General features: G+C 45.0%; 1 protein-coding gene across 2 annotated transcripts in view; it reads right to left on the bottom strand.

Moving 5' to 3' along the window:
• EMB2735 (embryo defective 2735) overlaps window positions 1-13633 on the bottom strand; it is a 28736-nt gene extending 15103 nt beyond the window's left edge. The window contains exons 1-2 of one of the 2 annotated variants that reach the window (XM_086512809.1): window positions 13345-13633; window positions 13037-13193 (exon numbers count right to left, since the gene is read on the bottom strand). In XM_086512809.1, the coding sequence (XP_086368935.1) occupies window positions 13037-13193; window positions 13345-13497 (310 nt within the window). In that variant the 5' untranslated portion in view covers window positions 13498-13633. The remainder of the gene's footprint in view (window positions 1-13036; window positions 13194-13344) is intronic. The other variant, XM_086512810.1, reaches the window with a different exon arrangement.
• Between the last annotated feature and the right edge of the window lie 833 nt (window positions 13634-14466).

Genomic DNA, 14466 nt, shown 5'->3' with positions numbered 1-14466 from the left:
AGAAACCCTAACAGCTGAAACCCTAATTTCTGGAAACCCTAACCCTAATTTCTGGAAAGTCTAACCCTAAAACCTACAAACCCTAAAATCTGCCAGAAACCCTAAAATTGCAGAAACCCTAACCCTAACCCTAATGGCAACAGGGCAGGTCTCGAAAAAAGCACTAACATGATGACGTGGCACCGTACGGAAGCTTTCTGGATTTTGCGATGGGAAAAAGCAGCCTTTTGCTCAACGCAAATTATGAGAGAAAGAGAGAGAGAATCTCTTGCTTTATTTCTCAAAGCTCAAGAGAGCTTGAGAGAGGAAAAGAGCCTTTGCTTTTATTTTTAGGCTTTTGATCTGAAGCTTTTGGGGCTCTGCTTTTGGCATCCCTTGTAATTTAAATATGTAGTTTGGGCTCCCACTCTGCAGAGCATCTGGACGCAGAGTCTGAGAGTGAGACCCGAACCACTCTTGTACTTTGAACTGATTAATACATAAAGAAATACCGTAAGGGGCGCCAGTCTTTGGGACCAATATCTCTAGGCACGCAACTCCGCCGGGCCAGTGCAAATCTATTGTGAACTGTGAACTGTTTTGAAGTGGTTATTTGGTGCTGTCGTGATTGATTCTTGACTTGGAGTGTCCAAGTCTGTTACAGTGGTATCAGAGCACGGCCGATTTCTCTTCTATGGGAAATCCGATCCCAAAAAAAAATTTGGCGGCACCTATGGCTTCACGCAAGGATCAGTCGACTCCCTCTGCATCCGGAGATGCGGGCAAGGATCACAAAGAAGATTCCGACAGAGAGTATGGCCCGCCTCGACATACTCAGGCGGAGCAACGAGGGATGAAGCGTCGTCAGTTGATCGACGATGCAACAAAGATGATGCTCAGTTTTGCGAAGGACCCAAAATTGACAAAATATATGAGTGAGACTTCTTTTCAGGAAGTGCACGAGCAGTGGCAGAAAACCACAACACCACCCACGAAACCCGCTCTCAAGAAACCTTCTGCTCACAAGACATATTCAGAGAATGAATAAGAAGAGGTGGTTGATGCACGGATTGCTCAGCTTTTTGACGCGCAGAACAAAGCTAAAAAGCACGGCAAAAGCAGAAGAAAGACACTGACTTCCCGGGTTATTTGGGTCATCAGTCGACATTCGATTAGGCAAAGAAACAGAAGAAGCGTGTTCAATTTGAAGGAGTACCTAGTTCTTCTTCTTCTTCTTCTTTTTCTTCTTCTTCTTTTTCTTCTTCTTCTTCTGACAGTTCTTCTAGCTCTTCAGATTCGAGCAAAGAAGACAGAAAAGGCAAAAAGCGAAGCAAGAAACAACGCTTCAGTAAGGGCAGGAAAAAGGCAAAGAAGTCTAAATCTCGCCCAGTGAGTGACAGTTCTACAGAGGACTCGTCTACAGACAGTTCAGACTTTGATGACGACAACTTTTATGCGAACAAGAAGAATTTTTATAAAGCCAACCAGTATGACTTTCTGGAAGATAAAAGCAAGAAAGTCCGAGAGTTTAAGGAAGGTGGACAGTCGATCAAATTTGACACTTTTTCAGGACATAAAGATTCTTCGAAGGCTTTGTCTTTTATACAGCAGTTTGACATCGCTTTCGTGGGAGGACGCTACTCAGAGCACTCCAAGATTCGGAGAGCTGCCTCTTATTTTAAGGGGAATGCTCGAACTTGGTGGTCCACGCTTCTTTTAAACAAGACTGCGCCAGTTAAATGGCTGAAATTTTAAGACGCTTTTTATTTCTTCTTGGCTGACGCAAGAGTATGAACGCGATATGAGTTGCTTGGAATCATCTTCGGATGACCAAGAGAGATACATTGGATACTTATTGCGAGAGATTCTAGAGCTCTTTTCTACCCGCCTCTTCATTCAAGAAGATCTCGTTCAGAGAACAGATTGAGCGGTTTACCTTGGGTCTACCTACAGAGATCCGAGATCACTGCTTGGAACAGAAGTCAGCTTCTATTCAGGAGTTGATGAGTCATGCGAAGCGGGGTTTTGCCATTCACCCTGGCAATCTGACCTACCCCACCGATGAGGTCATGACACAACGAGCCGAACAGACTTCAGCGAATGGAAATAGAAAGAGAAAGAGCAACCCAAAAAAGAAGGATGCACGACCCAAGCTTACTCCTGAGGAGAGAGCTCGCTTCATCAGGGAGGGGAAGTGCTTTGGATGCAGGGAACATGGACATGTCTCCGCGAAGTGCCCTAACAAGGCACCGAATGAACAAGATGAAGAAAGGCCAGAAAGTTCTAAAGCAGCTGAGAGACGTGGCAGAAAAGGCAGATAAAAAGCAAAAATGGTACCACATGGCGAGGGACCTGAACCGAATCAAATGAATGAAAGTACAAACTTTGCCGCCTTTTTGGGGCAAAGTGAAGCATTAGGAAGCTCTTTTGAAGGAGCCAAGGCCAACTTCTTTTCACTTGGAATTGGCGGCTTGATTTGGAATTATGCCCGATAGGCTCAGGCCACAGGTCAAGGTAGTTCGATTGGCACCCGGACGGGATGTTGCCATTACACCGAGCATTGGCAAACTTCGTTTGCAATGACAGGGGTGTTCAGGGCACGCGAGTGACTTTCTACTCGGAATCCCTTGGTACCCCAAGAACTACGCCGTGGTTGACTACCGGGCCGAGAAAGCGACTTTGACAAATGAAGGGCTTAGAGATTGTACTTGATGAACTTCAGTTTCTTTACTCCTTCTTTTGGGAGAGAACTGAACGATAGATAAAGGTCGAATATGTTTTGACCTGAACAAAAGAACGCCAAGATTTTTCTCCAGACTCATGCCAATTGCTTTTTAGAGGGCCTAAAGATCATACCATTGATCTGATACCTGGAAGCACATCACCAAACCGGCCACCTTATCGTGTGAGCCGAGCACAGAATGAAGAGATTATGAACCAAGTGAAAGACCTCTTGGAAAAGGCTCTTGTCCAGCCTAGTACTTCACCGTATTGCTCTCCAGTGTTGTTGGTTTTGAAGAAAGACGGATCTTGGAGAATGTGCATCGATTATAGAGCTCTCAACAAAATCACCATCAAGAACAGATTTCCGATTCCTAGGATCGATGATATACTCGACAGATTACAGGAATCCTCGTGCTTTAGCAAGATTGATTTGAAGAGTGGATATCATCTAATCAGAATCGCCCCGGGAGACGTCTACAAGACAGCTTTTCGGACGACTTTTGGGTTATTTGTGTTTTTGGTGATGCCTTTTGGCTTAACCAATGCTCCTGCGACATTTAACCGGATGATGGACAGGATTTTTCGAGAGTACAGACTATTTGTTGGCACTTTCTTTGACGATATCATTGTTTTCTCCAAGAATGAGGCAGAACACAGAGATCGTCTGCTTCAGAGATACACTTTATGGGACACATTGTCTCAGTAGCAAGAGTGCAAATGGATCCGGCCAAGATAGACTATCCGTGATTGGCCCGATTTGAAGAATGTTCATGAAGTTAGAAGCTTCTTGGGACTGTGTTTGTACTACAGGCGGTTCATTCAAAAGTTTGCAGAGGTTGCTTCCCCTTTGCAAATCTTGACACAGAAAGGAGTCCCTTTCTCGTGGGGACCCACAGAGGTGGCTGCCTTTCGGACCTTGAAAGAGAAATTGACTACGGGACCAGTTTTGACTTTGCCGGACTTGCAAAAGTCATTTGAAGTATATTGTGACGCTTGTGGTCGTAGTCTGGGTGCGGTCTTAATGCAAGAAGGCCATGTCATTGCTTACGAGAGCCGATTGTTCTCAAGGCCGAAGATGACAGCAACAGATTTATGAGAAAGAGCTTTTGGCGGTTATCCATGCTCTTACTCGGTTGCGGAATTACCTACTCGGAGCGGATTTAATGAGTTTACAGACCATCAGAGTTTGCACTACTTCTTGTCACAGAAGCAGCTTTCGAAAAGCAGATGCGTGGACGAACATCTTGTCATAGTTTCACTTCCAGATTGTCCATGTTCAAGGACAGAAGAATGTGGTGGCAGATGCTTTGTCTAGGAAGCCGTTGGTTCTGGCTATTTCCGCGATACATCATAGGAGCTTCGAGGATATGGTCGACCAATATGCCACAGATACAGATTTTGTAGACGTTTTCACACGGATACGGGATGGGGAGACGGTAGCGGGATATTCCATTCGGGATGGCTACTTGATGAGAAAAACCATGTTGTGCGTTACACAGCCGTTGAGGGAAAAGGTCATGACTGAATGCCACTGTCCACCATTTACGGGTAACCGCGGCATTGCTACCACCATGAAAGGGGTAGAGAGATACTTCTTTTGGCCGAGATTCAAAAAGGATGTGGAAGAGTTTGTGCGCAGTTGCTTCGTATGCCAGAAGGTCAGGTTTGACAGGCATAAAGCACAAGGATTGATGCAGCCTTTTACCCATACCCACCGCCCCTGGGAAAGTATTGCAATGGATTTCATTTTTTTGATCTCCCGAGAACACAGAGTGGTCACGATGGTATCTGGACTGTTATTGACAAATTTAGCAAACAAGCTCATTTCATTCCAATGAAGAAAACAATCAAGCCGGATCACTTAGTGAGACTATTTGTGGCCCACATTTTCAGATTACATGGCATGCCTGAGACGATTGTCTCTGACAAAGACCCCAGATTTACGAGTTTGTTTTGGAAGGCAATTTGGAAGAACATTGGCACGCCGTTGCAGTTCTCGTCATCGTTCCACCCGCAGACTGACGAGCAATCTGAGATTGCCAATTCAATGGTTTCAGATTTATTCAAGTCTTATATCTCGGATCAGAAGACTCAATGGGAAAAGTAGCTACCTTTGGTGGAATTTGCCTACAATAACACGATACACTCTTCGACGGGGAAGGCGCCATTTGAGATTGTTGAAGGTGCTGCGAAGGTTCCACCCTTCCTAAGCACGAAAGATAAGATTTTTGAAGCAGATGAATATACGCGAGACTTAGATACGGCTTTTGCAAAGGTTCGTGAGGCTTTGCAAAAATCTCAAGAACGACAGAAAAAGGCAGCGGATCGCCATCGTTGCAACTTGAAATTGAAGGAGGATGATTGGGTGCTCTACGTTTTGAGAAGGCACGACTGAGAAAGAAAAAGGGAAAGGAGAGGCTTTTTCCAAAGCTTAGTATCCGATACTACGGACCTTTCCAAATCACTGAAAAGATAAATGATGTCTCCTTCCGACTGAAACTGCCTGATACTTGGAGGATTCACCATGCATTTCATGTGAGTCTCTTGAAACCTTTTAAAGGTGATGTGCCTGATGATGGGGAGCCTGATGAGCAAACCGAAGTGAAAGAAAACGAGATCCTTGTTCCTGAACAGATTTTGGCACATAAGGATACGAAGAATAAAGGTAAAGTCCGAAGGCAGTTCTTGGTTAAGTTAAAGAACTATTCTGCTTTGGATGCAAAGTGGATGGAGGAGAAGGACATTCTTCAAATCGGGCCAATCACGGATAGTCTCTATCTTGGCCGGATCCATTTGCACTCCAACTGCTGAGACAATGTGTCCCAAAAAGTGTATCTCTGGTAGGAAAACTTCACTTTTCTTTGCATTAATCACTAACTTGTGATCTCGTAATGCCTGAAGCAGATGATCTCCGTGTTCTGCCTCATTCTTGGAGGAAACAATGATGTCGTCAAAGAAAGTGCCCACAAATAGCCTGTACTCTCGAAAAATCTTGTCCATCATCCGATTAAATGTCGCAGACGCATTGGTTAAGCCAAAAGGCATGACCAAAAACTCAAATAATCCAAAAGTCGTCCGAAAAGCTATCTTGTAGACGTCTCCCGGCGTGATTCTGATCTGATGATATCCACTCTTCAAATCAATCCTGCTAAAGCACGAGGATCCCTGTAATCTGTCGAGTATATCATCGATCCTAGGAATCGAAAATCTGTTCTTGATGGTGATTTTGTTGAGAGCTCTATAATCGATGCACATTCTCCAAGATCCGTCTTTCTTCAAAACCAACAACACTGGAGAGCAATACGGTGAAGTACTAGGCTGGACAAGACCCTTTTCCTTCACTTGGTTCATAATCTCTTCAATCTGTGCTCGGCTCACACGGTAAGGTGGCCGGTTCGGTGGTGTGCTTCCAGGTATCAGATCAATGGTATGATCTTCAGGACGAGCAGGTGGTAACTCGCCTGATAGGCCCTCTGAGAAGCAATCGACGTGAGAGTGGACAAAATCTTGGCATTCTTTATCAATTTTAGACATATTTTTCCTATCCTTATCGCTCAATTCTTTCATAAAGATCGAGTAAACAAACAGATTGGATTTCATTAATTTAGAAATGGCCGAAGCCGATACAATAGGGACAGACTCGCCCTTTAGATTAATATCAAGTACAATGATTCTGCCCTTCTCTGTAATCAATGTCGCTTTCCTCGCCCGATAATCGACCACGGCGTTGTTCTTGTGGTACCAAGGAATCCCCAAGAGAACATCACAACCTTCCGAAGGCATTATGAAAAAGTCCTCATGCCCCAAATACCCCTGACAATGCAACCGAGTTAACCAATGACACGTGTAATGGCTACGTCCCTGCCGGATGCCGCTAGAACTGCCTCCGTAAGTGGTCCCATCCGATCGGGAGTGATCTCGAGCCGCGTCGCCAATTCCGGTAAAATGAAGTTGGCCTTGACTCCTCCATCAAAGAAGATCAGGGCCTCTTAGTCTTTCACTTTGCCCCAAGCTCGGAAAAGTTCTGTACTCTCCATGGTGTTGGGATCGGTACCCAAACAATTTGGAACCAGTCTTGTTTCCATCTTGCCTTTTCTTCCACGTTCCTCAGCTGCTCTCGGACTCTCAGGCGTGTCGTCGTCCTTGTCATTCTGTCCTTTCTGTGCCTTTTTAGGGCACTTCGCAGAGATATGTCCATGTTCCCCCCATCCAAAGCACTTCCCCTCTCTGATGAAGCGAGCTCTCTCCTGAGGAGTAAGCTTGGGTCGTGCATCCTTCTTTTCTGGGTTGCTCTTTTTCTTTCTACTCTCATTCATTGAAGTCTGTTCAGCTCGTTGTGTCATGACCTCATCGGTGGGGTAGGTCAGACTGCCAAAGTGAATGGCAAAGCCCCGTTTTGCATGACTCATCAACTCCTGAATAGAAGTTTCTGTTCCAAGCGGTGATCTCGGATCTCTGTAGATAGACCCAAGGTAAACCGCTCAATCTGTTCTCTGAACGAGATCTTCTTGAATGAAGAGGCAAGTAGGAAAGAGCTCAAGAATCTCTCACAGTAAGCATGCACTGTATCTCTCTTGGTCATCCGAAGATGATTCCAAGCAGCTCGTATATCGCGTTCATACTCTTGCGTCAACCAAGAAGAAATAGAAAGCTTCCTAAATTTCAGCCATTTAACTGGCGCAGTCTTGTTTAAACGAAGCGTGGACCACCAAGTTCGAGCATTCCCCTTAAAATAAGAGGCAGCTCTTCGAATCTTGGAGTGCTCTAAGTAGCGTCCTTCCGCGAAAGCAATGTCAAACTGTTGTATAAAAGACAAAGCCTTCGAAGCATCTTTGTATCCTGAAAAAGTGTCAACTGTCCACCTGTCTTAAACTCTCGGACTTTCTTGCTTTTATCTTCCAGAAAGTCATACTGGTTGGCTTTATAAAAATTCTTCTTGTTCGCATAAAAGTTGCCGTCATCAGAGTCTGAACTGTCTGTAGACGAGTCCTCTGTAGAACTGTCACTCACTGGGCGAGATTTAGACTTCTTTACCTTTTTCTTGCCCTTTCCGAAGCGTTGTTTCTTGCTTCGCTTTTTGCCTTTTCTGTCTTCTTCGCTCGAATCTGAAGAGCTAGAAGAAGAAGAAGAAGAAGAAGAACTAGGTACTCCTTCAAATCGAACACGCTTCTTCTGTTTCTTGGCTTTGTCAAATGTCGACTGACGACCCAAATAACCCGGAAAGTCAGTGCCTTTTTTTTGCTTTTTGCCGTGCTTTTTAGCTTTGTGCTATGCGTCAAAAAGCTGAGCAATCCGTGCATCAACCACCTCTTCTAATTCCTTCTCTGAATAGGTCTTGTGAGCAAAAGGTTTCTTGAGAGCGGGTTTCGGGGGTGGTGTTGTGGTTTTCTACCACTGCTCGAGCACTTCTTGAAAAGAAGTCTCGCTCATATATTTTGCCAATTTCGGGTCCTTCACAAAACTGAGCATCATCTTTGTTGCATCGCCGATCAATTGACGACGCTTCATCTCTCGTTGCTCTGCCTGAGTAGGTCGAGGCGGGCCATACTCTCTGGCAGAATCTTCGTTGTGATCCCTGCCCACATCTCCGGATGCAGAGGGAGTCGACTGATCCTTGCGTGAAGCCATAGGTGCTACGGAAAAAAAATTGGGGATCGGATTTTCCGTAGAAGAGAAATCGGCCATGCTCCGATACCACTATAACAGACTTGGACACTCCAAGTCAAGAATCAATCATGACAGCACCAAATAACCACTTCAAAACAGTTCACAGTTCACAATAGATGCACTGACCCGGCGGAGTTCCGTGCCTAGAGATATTGGCCCCAAAGACTGGCGCCCCTTTCGGTATTTCTTTATGTATTAATCAGTTAGAAGTACAAGAGTGGATCGGGTCTCACTCTCAGACTTTGCGTCCAGATGCTCTGCAGAGTGGGAGCCCGACTCACATATTTCATGTTTACAAGGGATGCCAAAAGCAGAGCCCCAAAAGCTTCATATCAAAAACCTAAAAATAAAAGCAAAAGCTCTTCTCTCTCTCCAGCTCTCTTGAGTTGTAAAATAAAGCAAAGTATTCTCTTTCTCTCTCTCTCTCTCTCATACTTGAGTAGAGAAAAGCAGGCTGCCGCAAAAGCTGGAAATCTGCCGCAAATTACGGGACTACCGTATGGTGCCACGTCAGGATGCCAGCGCATTTCACAGGATTCAGCCCTGCTACCTTTTAGGGTTAGGGTTAGGGTTAGAGGTAGGTCAGGGCAGAATTTAGGGTTAGGGTTTCTGACATATTTTAGGGTTTTCAGGTTTTAGGGTTAGGGTTTCCACAATTAGGGTTTTCAACAGCAGTCAGGGTTAGGGTTTCCCACATGCTCTCGGACAGACACGCCATCACTTTGTGACAATGCTTACTACGAGCGCAAGCCCTCGGTCTCACACTTTAGAGTTTTTGGGTGTCCGGCCTTTGTCCATGTGCCAAAGGAGAAGCGACAAAAGTTAGACTTCAAGGCGAAGAAGCTCATCTTCATGGGCTATTCACGAGAGTTTGATGGATACCGGCTTTATGATCCTGACGCCAAGACCACCACAGTTAGCCGTGATGTGACTTTCATGGAGCTTTTCAGCACACTTGCAGAGGAGGTAGCATCCAAGCCTATACCTTCCCTACCTCCTCCTCGTCCACCTCCTACACCTGATCCTACCCCTATCCATGTTCCTTTTCCTTTACCCTCTATACCGCAGCCAGTTACTTGACCCGATCATGCCATGTCGGTTTTCGATTCTGACGTGGATGATGATTCTCTTCCGGTGGAGGCAGTCCCACCTCGCAATGAGAGGTTAGTACCTGGTTGGCTCTACTCTACAATTTCTTCCTCTGAAGTCACGAAGTTACCAGCACTGCCGGATCCTGGACAGCCTCAACGTTCTGCACGCCTCAAAGACAGCCAAGTTTATGACGGCGCACAGTTCGTGAACTTTGCACTCATGTCTCAAATTCAGGCTTTTCACCAGTTGAGCCTTCCTCGATGGAGGAAGCACTCCATCATGATTGTTGGAAGCGTGCCATGCAAACAGAGATGGACGCTATCGAGCGGAATAAAACCTGGACTTTGGTTCCCAAGCCCAACAAGCAGAAGGTGGTTTCTACGAAATGGATTTTCAAGACAAAGTACAAGGCCAATGGTTCCCTCGACAAACACAAGGCGAGACTTGTTGCTCAGGGTTTCACACAGCGATCAAGCGTGGACTTTGACGAGACCTTTGCTCCCACTGCTCGCATGACTACCATACGCAACGTTTGCTCTCGCAGCCAACATTGGTCTATCTTCCAGATGGATGTCAAAAGTGCATGAGGTTTGGATAAAGAATTTTATGTGAGCAGCCTCTTGGGTTTTGTATACCAGGCAAGGAGGATTGGGTCTATCAGTTGTGGTAAGCATTGTATGAACTGAAGCAGGCTAGACGACAGTAGTACCTCACACTTGACCAGTTCCTCGTGAAGTTGGGGTTACGGCGTACCTCATCAGATTCCAATTGTTATGTTGTTTCTAATGACTCTTTGGTTGCGATAGTGATTGTCTATGTGGACGATCTCATTTTCACAAGCTCATGGACGAGCAGGATCAAGTCGATCATGAAAGCTATGGAGACACGTTTCGAGATGACTGATCTTGGGCTTCTTCACTATTTTCTTCGATTCGAGATTTTTCAGACACCAAGCGGCATCTTCTTTTCTCAGCGGAAGTATGTGAAGGCTATCCTAGAGAGATTCTAGATGACAGGCTGCACACCGATTGGCACTCCTCCTGAGACCGGAGAGAACATATCGCTTCACGATCCTTCCCCATGGATTGACCTAAAGCAGTACAAGAATGTTGTTGGCTGCCTCGTATGGCTAACTTATACCCGACCAGACATCTGTTACATAGTTTCTATCCTCATTTCCTTCAACACCCGACCTTGCCAGCGACATTCGCGGTGTGCCCAGCATACTTTGCGGTACATCAACGGCGCCTTGGACCATCGTGTGTTCTATGGTCGCTCCAAGGGTTGCACCTGTCACGTGGGCGGCCGGACAATGCATTCTAAATGCATATGCAAAGGGTGGCCAGCCTGGAGGCACACTAGCCGTACAAGTATGCCCTAGACCTATGAAGCAACAAAGTGGTGTAAGTCAAACTAGGCTAAGCTATATGCACCGTAATCATCCTGTAGAAGTAGGGAAGCCAGATGGAGAAGTCTGCGCTGTAAAGATCCTCTGAGAAGAGAAAAAGCCAGACCAATTTGTCTGCACCAGCTTGCCTGTATCTCCTGCCTCCAATCCTCCAATGTCAACCAAAACAGAATCCACGCCAACACCACCACCAAACCGCATCTTGGTGTGGCTCTCAATGTGAATGAGCCGGGAGTGGCCCCCGGGGCGGTCACTTTTTAGAATGTGTATGATATCACGTGAGTTAACCGGAGAGGATTATTAAAAGACCAATATGTATAAAAATGTATACATACAGAGGGGGGTGGGGTTTTTTTAAATAGGCTCACAGTGTAAAAATAGTATGTATATTGGGGTATTATTAATTACCTCTTGAACGCATGTGATATAGGGGTCTTTTGATAAGTGACTGCCCCGGGGAGTGGCCTACTGCCCAGGTCGAGGGATAAGTCTGTTGTAAGGTTACCGAGGGTGAGTGTAAGCTACTCTATAGGTAGCAATCCAAATGGTCAGGAGTCTAGAAGAGCAACTGCACTACCATCCAAGCCAAGCTCGGGTGACTCCGAATGTAGTCGCGGGATGCCTGATCTCTCGCATCTTGTGGGTAAACTCTCCAAGAGAGTCCAAAGCACTAAAGTCCCACTTCAGTCTGTAGATTCAAGCAATGAACCTGTCCAAGAAGAGATACAAGATCCTCTCCCTAAGTCCATGTAGATGCTCCTGTGTAAGCAAGTGATCTTATGTGTCGAGGTCAAGTGGTAAGTGTCTATCCACCCTAGATGGTGGTGTCTTCTCTAAGAATGTCGGAATCCCATAGGCCATATCTCATGTGAACTCCTCTAATGAGTGCATAGGTATGTCCATAGCAAACCACAAGTCACCAGCTAATAAGTACGGGGTCCCGACACGAAGATTCTTTCACACAAAAAAATTGCGTGTGCTACAAAAGGATCAAATCCTCCACAGTAGAAGAATCTTTATGAGCTTTGATACCACTGTAACAGGCTTGGACACTCCAAGCGTGAAATCAATAGCAACATACAAACAGAAACTTTAAAATCATTAAACTTTAATAGAGATAGAGAGAGAGAGAGTCGACACGGCCCGACGGAGTTTCGTGCCCAAAGGTATTGGACCCAAAGTCTGCCGCCCCTTTCACTATTTCTTTATCATTAATCATTGCAAAGTACAACTCCTGAGGGACCTCTTCTCTCAGACTCTACGTCCATATGCTTTGCAGAGTGAGGCCCCAAGGGCTCTTTTAAACAATACAAGGGATGCCAAAAGCACAGCCCCAAAAGCTCTAAGTTCCGAAAGCATCTCGTCCAAAAACTGGCGCCAAAAGCTGCCAGCACAAATCGCGGAATTTTGTACAACTGCCACATCAACACAGTCAGCACGTTTTTCGGATTTCCATACGGCTTGCCACGTCAGCATGTCAGTGCGATTTCCGGATTGTCTTGGTGCACCTAAGAGGTGATGTGAATATGAAAGTGAAGAGATTTAGTTGATTGAGACGTCTGTGAGAGATCTGCGCGATCTCGATGTGATTGCTAACTAAATCATAATCACCACGATTCCCAATTGAGATCTCGACGGGGATAATGATGTGAAGGTGATTGTAATTGTTCAATGACTTATGCATTTATGCTAATGCATGGTTTGCATAGTCAAAGGCATGTGTGCGTAGAGTCGGTGTCTACTAATCGATTACTCTTCTTTTACGAGGGCGGTATGTCACAAATAAATGATGTGTCACAACCAATACCGGAACATAGGAAAAAGAAATGGAACCCAACTATTGGCATGGCAGCTTTAAAACGCACGCAATTTGCAGCACGATTTGCAACGGGAAAAACGGCAGGGTGTGGACAACTAACATGTCAGCTTTTCGGCTTTAGTTATGAAAGCAGTTGACTGTTAAGGATTTGTGGTAACAATTTTAGCTAGTAGAGCTTTTGGAAGGGGTTGCTTTTGTCTCCATCCCTTCAAATATGAACCTTGGGGGTCTACTCTGGCAAATCAATACATGGTTGCTGTACGTGGATACCATGAACCTGCTTAATTATCCTAGAGCACTACTGCAGGGCAAACTTGGGATGAAAGAATAAGATAGTAGACACTCACCCAGGTCTTCAATTGTAGATGGCTGCACAGGTCCGGCCTTCTTTTCCTTCTTTGGTCTTGCTTTACCAGAATTTAGGACTAAATCAAATTCTTCGTCGATATCAAAATCAGGATTCTTGAAGCTCTTTATATAGACCCTGGTGCCCACCCTCAATATCTGAGATAAGAGGGGGGGGAACCCTCATTAGCTAAGCATAATCTACTCTGCAAAGCGCAATACTCTTCAAATGGAATGCTTAAAAAGTCTCAAACCGCCCACGTCAAGCACACAGAAGAACAGAACTTGAAATGTTGGGTAGGATGCTTACAAGAAGATAGTCTCTCCAAGGGAGCTTTGGAGTTTCCTGTACTGTGCCAGGTGGATCGGGCATTGCAGAGGGAAACACTATTTCCTTGAAATCATAACGCATGTAATCAGAAAACTTTCGCCATGCATGTTTTGCCAGTGCTAGTTTCCGCATCGTGCTACTCCTACATATTGCAGATGATTGTACGCATCCCACGTCTCGCGGTGTTCAGCATAACCAAATTTCTCGACCAGTGAGACAAAGAGGTTTAGAGAGAGCTTACTCTCGGTGACACAATCGTTGAGGTGTGTAAGAACGTGGAGAATGTACTACGGTTGCTTACATATTGCCCACCCAAGGTTTTTTTTGTTTTCGGAGTCGGCTAGGGCACACACCAAAAAAATATACAAGAAGAACGACGAGGACTATGCACCCAGAAACCGAAGGCAGACGCTTTTGTCACTAATTTCCTCTCGACTATGAGAGTCCAGAATTATCTACACTCTTAGGGCCATGACTAATCCCTTGAGAGACCCATTTCTGCAATAAGGACTTGGAGAATATGTTTCTTACACACTGCCCGCCCAAACTTTAGCATGATACATGGACGGTGGAAGCCAGCCGACACAAACTCATTCACGTGGTAAAATGGTTTGGATTTATTATGACAACAATATGGAAAGGGAAGTAATTGTTATATTTGAAAAGCATGCATACATTTGAAAAGCATGCAGAGTTTTTATGTTACAGAAGAACATAGATACTTGGAATATGGTGCTCTTACAAAATGTATGTCACATATGCATCACATGTGATGCAAATCTTTTGAATCATGAAACGGGTATTTTAAAGGGTTTTCTAGAGGAAGATGACCCCGAACTTATGGCTTTTTTGGATGATGCTTTAAATGGTTTTGGAGAAACTAATAACAAGGGTATCCAATAGCATGACTTGAAATGTGATTCAAAGAAACAAGACAAGCACTCAAGGAGATTTTAGAGGATTTTGTGCCTATCAAAGATACAAGTTCATTTGCATCATAAGATCCTCTTTGGTCATCAGTAGATTCTCCTTGATCATAGGGTATCATCAAAATGTTTCTCATACCTATCATAGGTAAAAACATCGTTGAAGAAGGTTCCC

The sequence above is a fragment of the Adiantum capillus-veneris genome, chromosome 5 (assembly GCF_014529385.1).
Source record: "Adiantum capillus-veneris isolate H3 chromosome 5, ASM1452938v2, whole genome shotgun sequence".
Taxonomy (NCBI): Eukaryota; Viridiplantae; Streptophyta; class Polypodiopsida; order Polypodiales; family Pteridaceae; genus Adiantum; species Adiantum capillus-veneris.
Note: the sequence above shows the minus strand (reverse complement) of the source record. Positions and strands in the feature narration are given on the sequence as shown.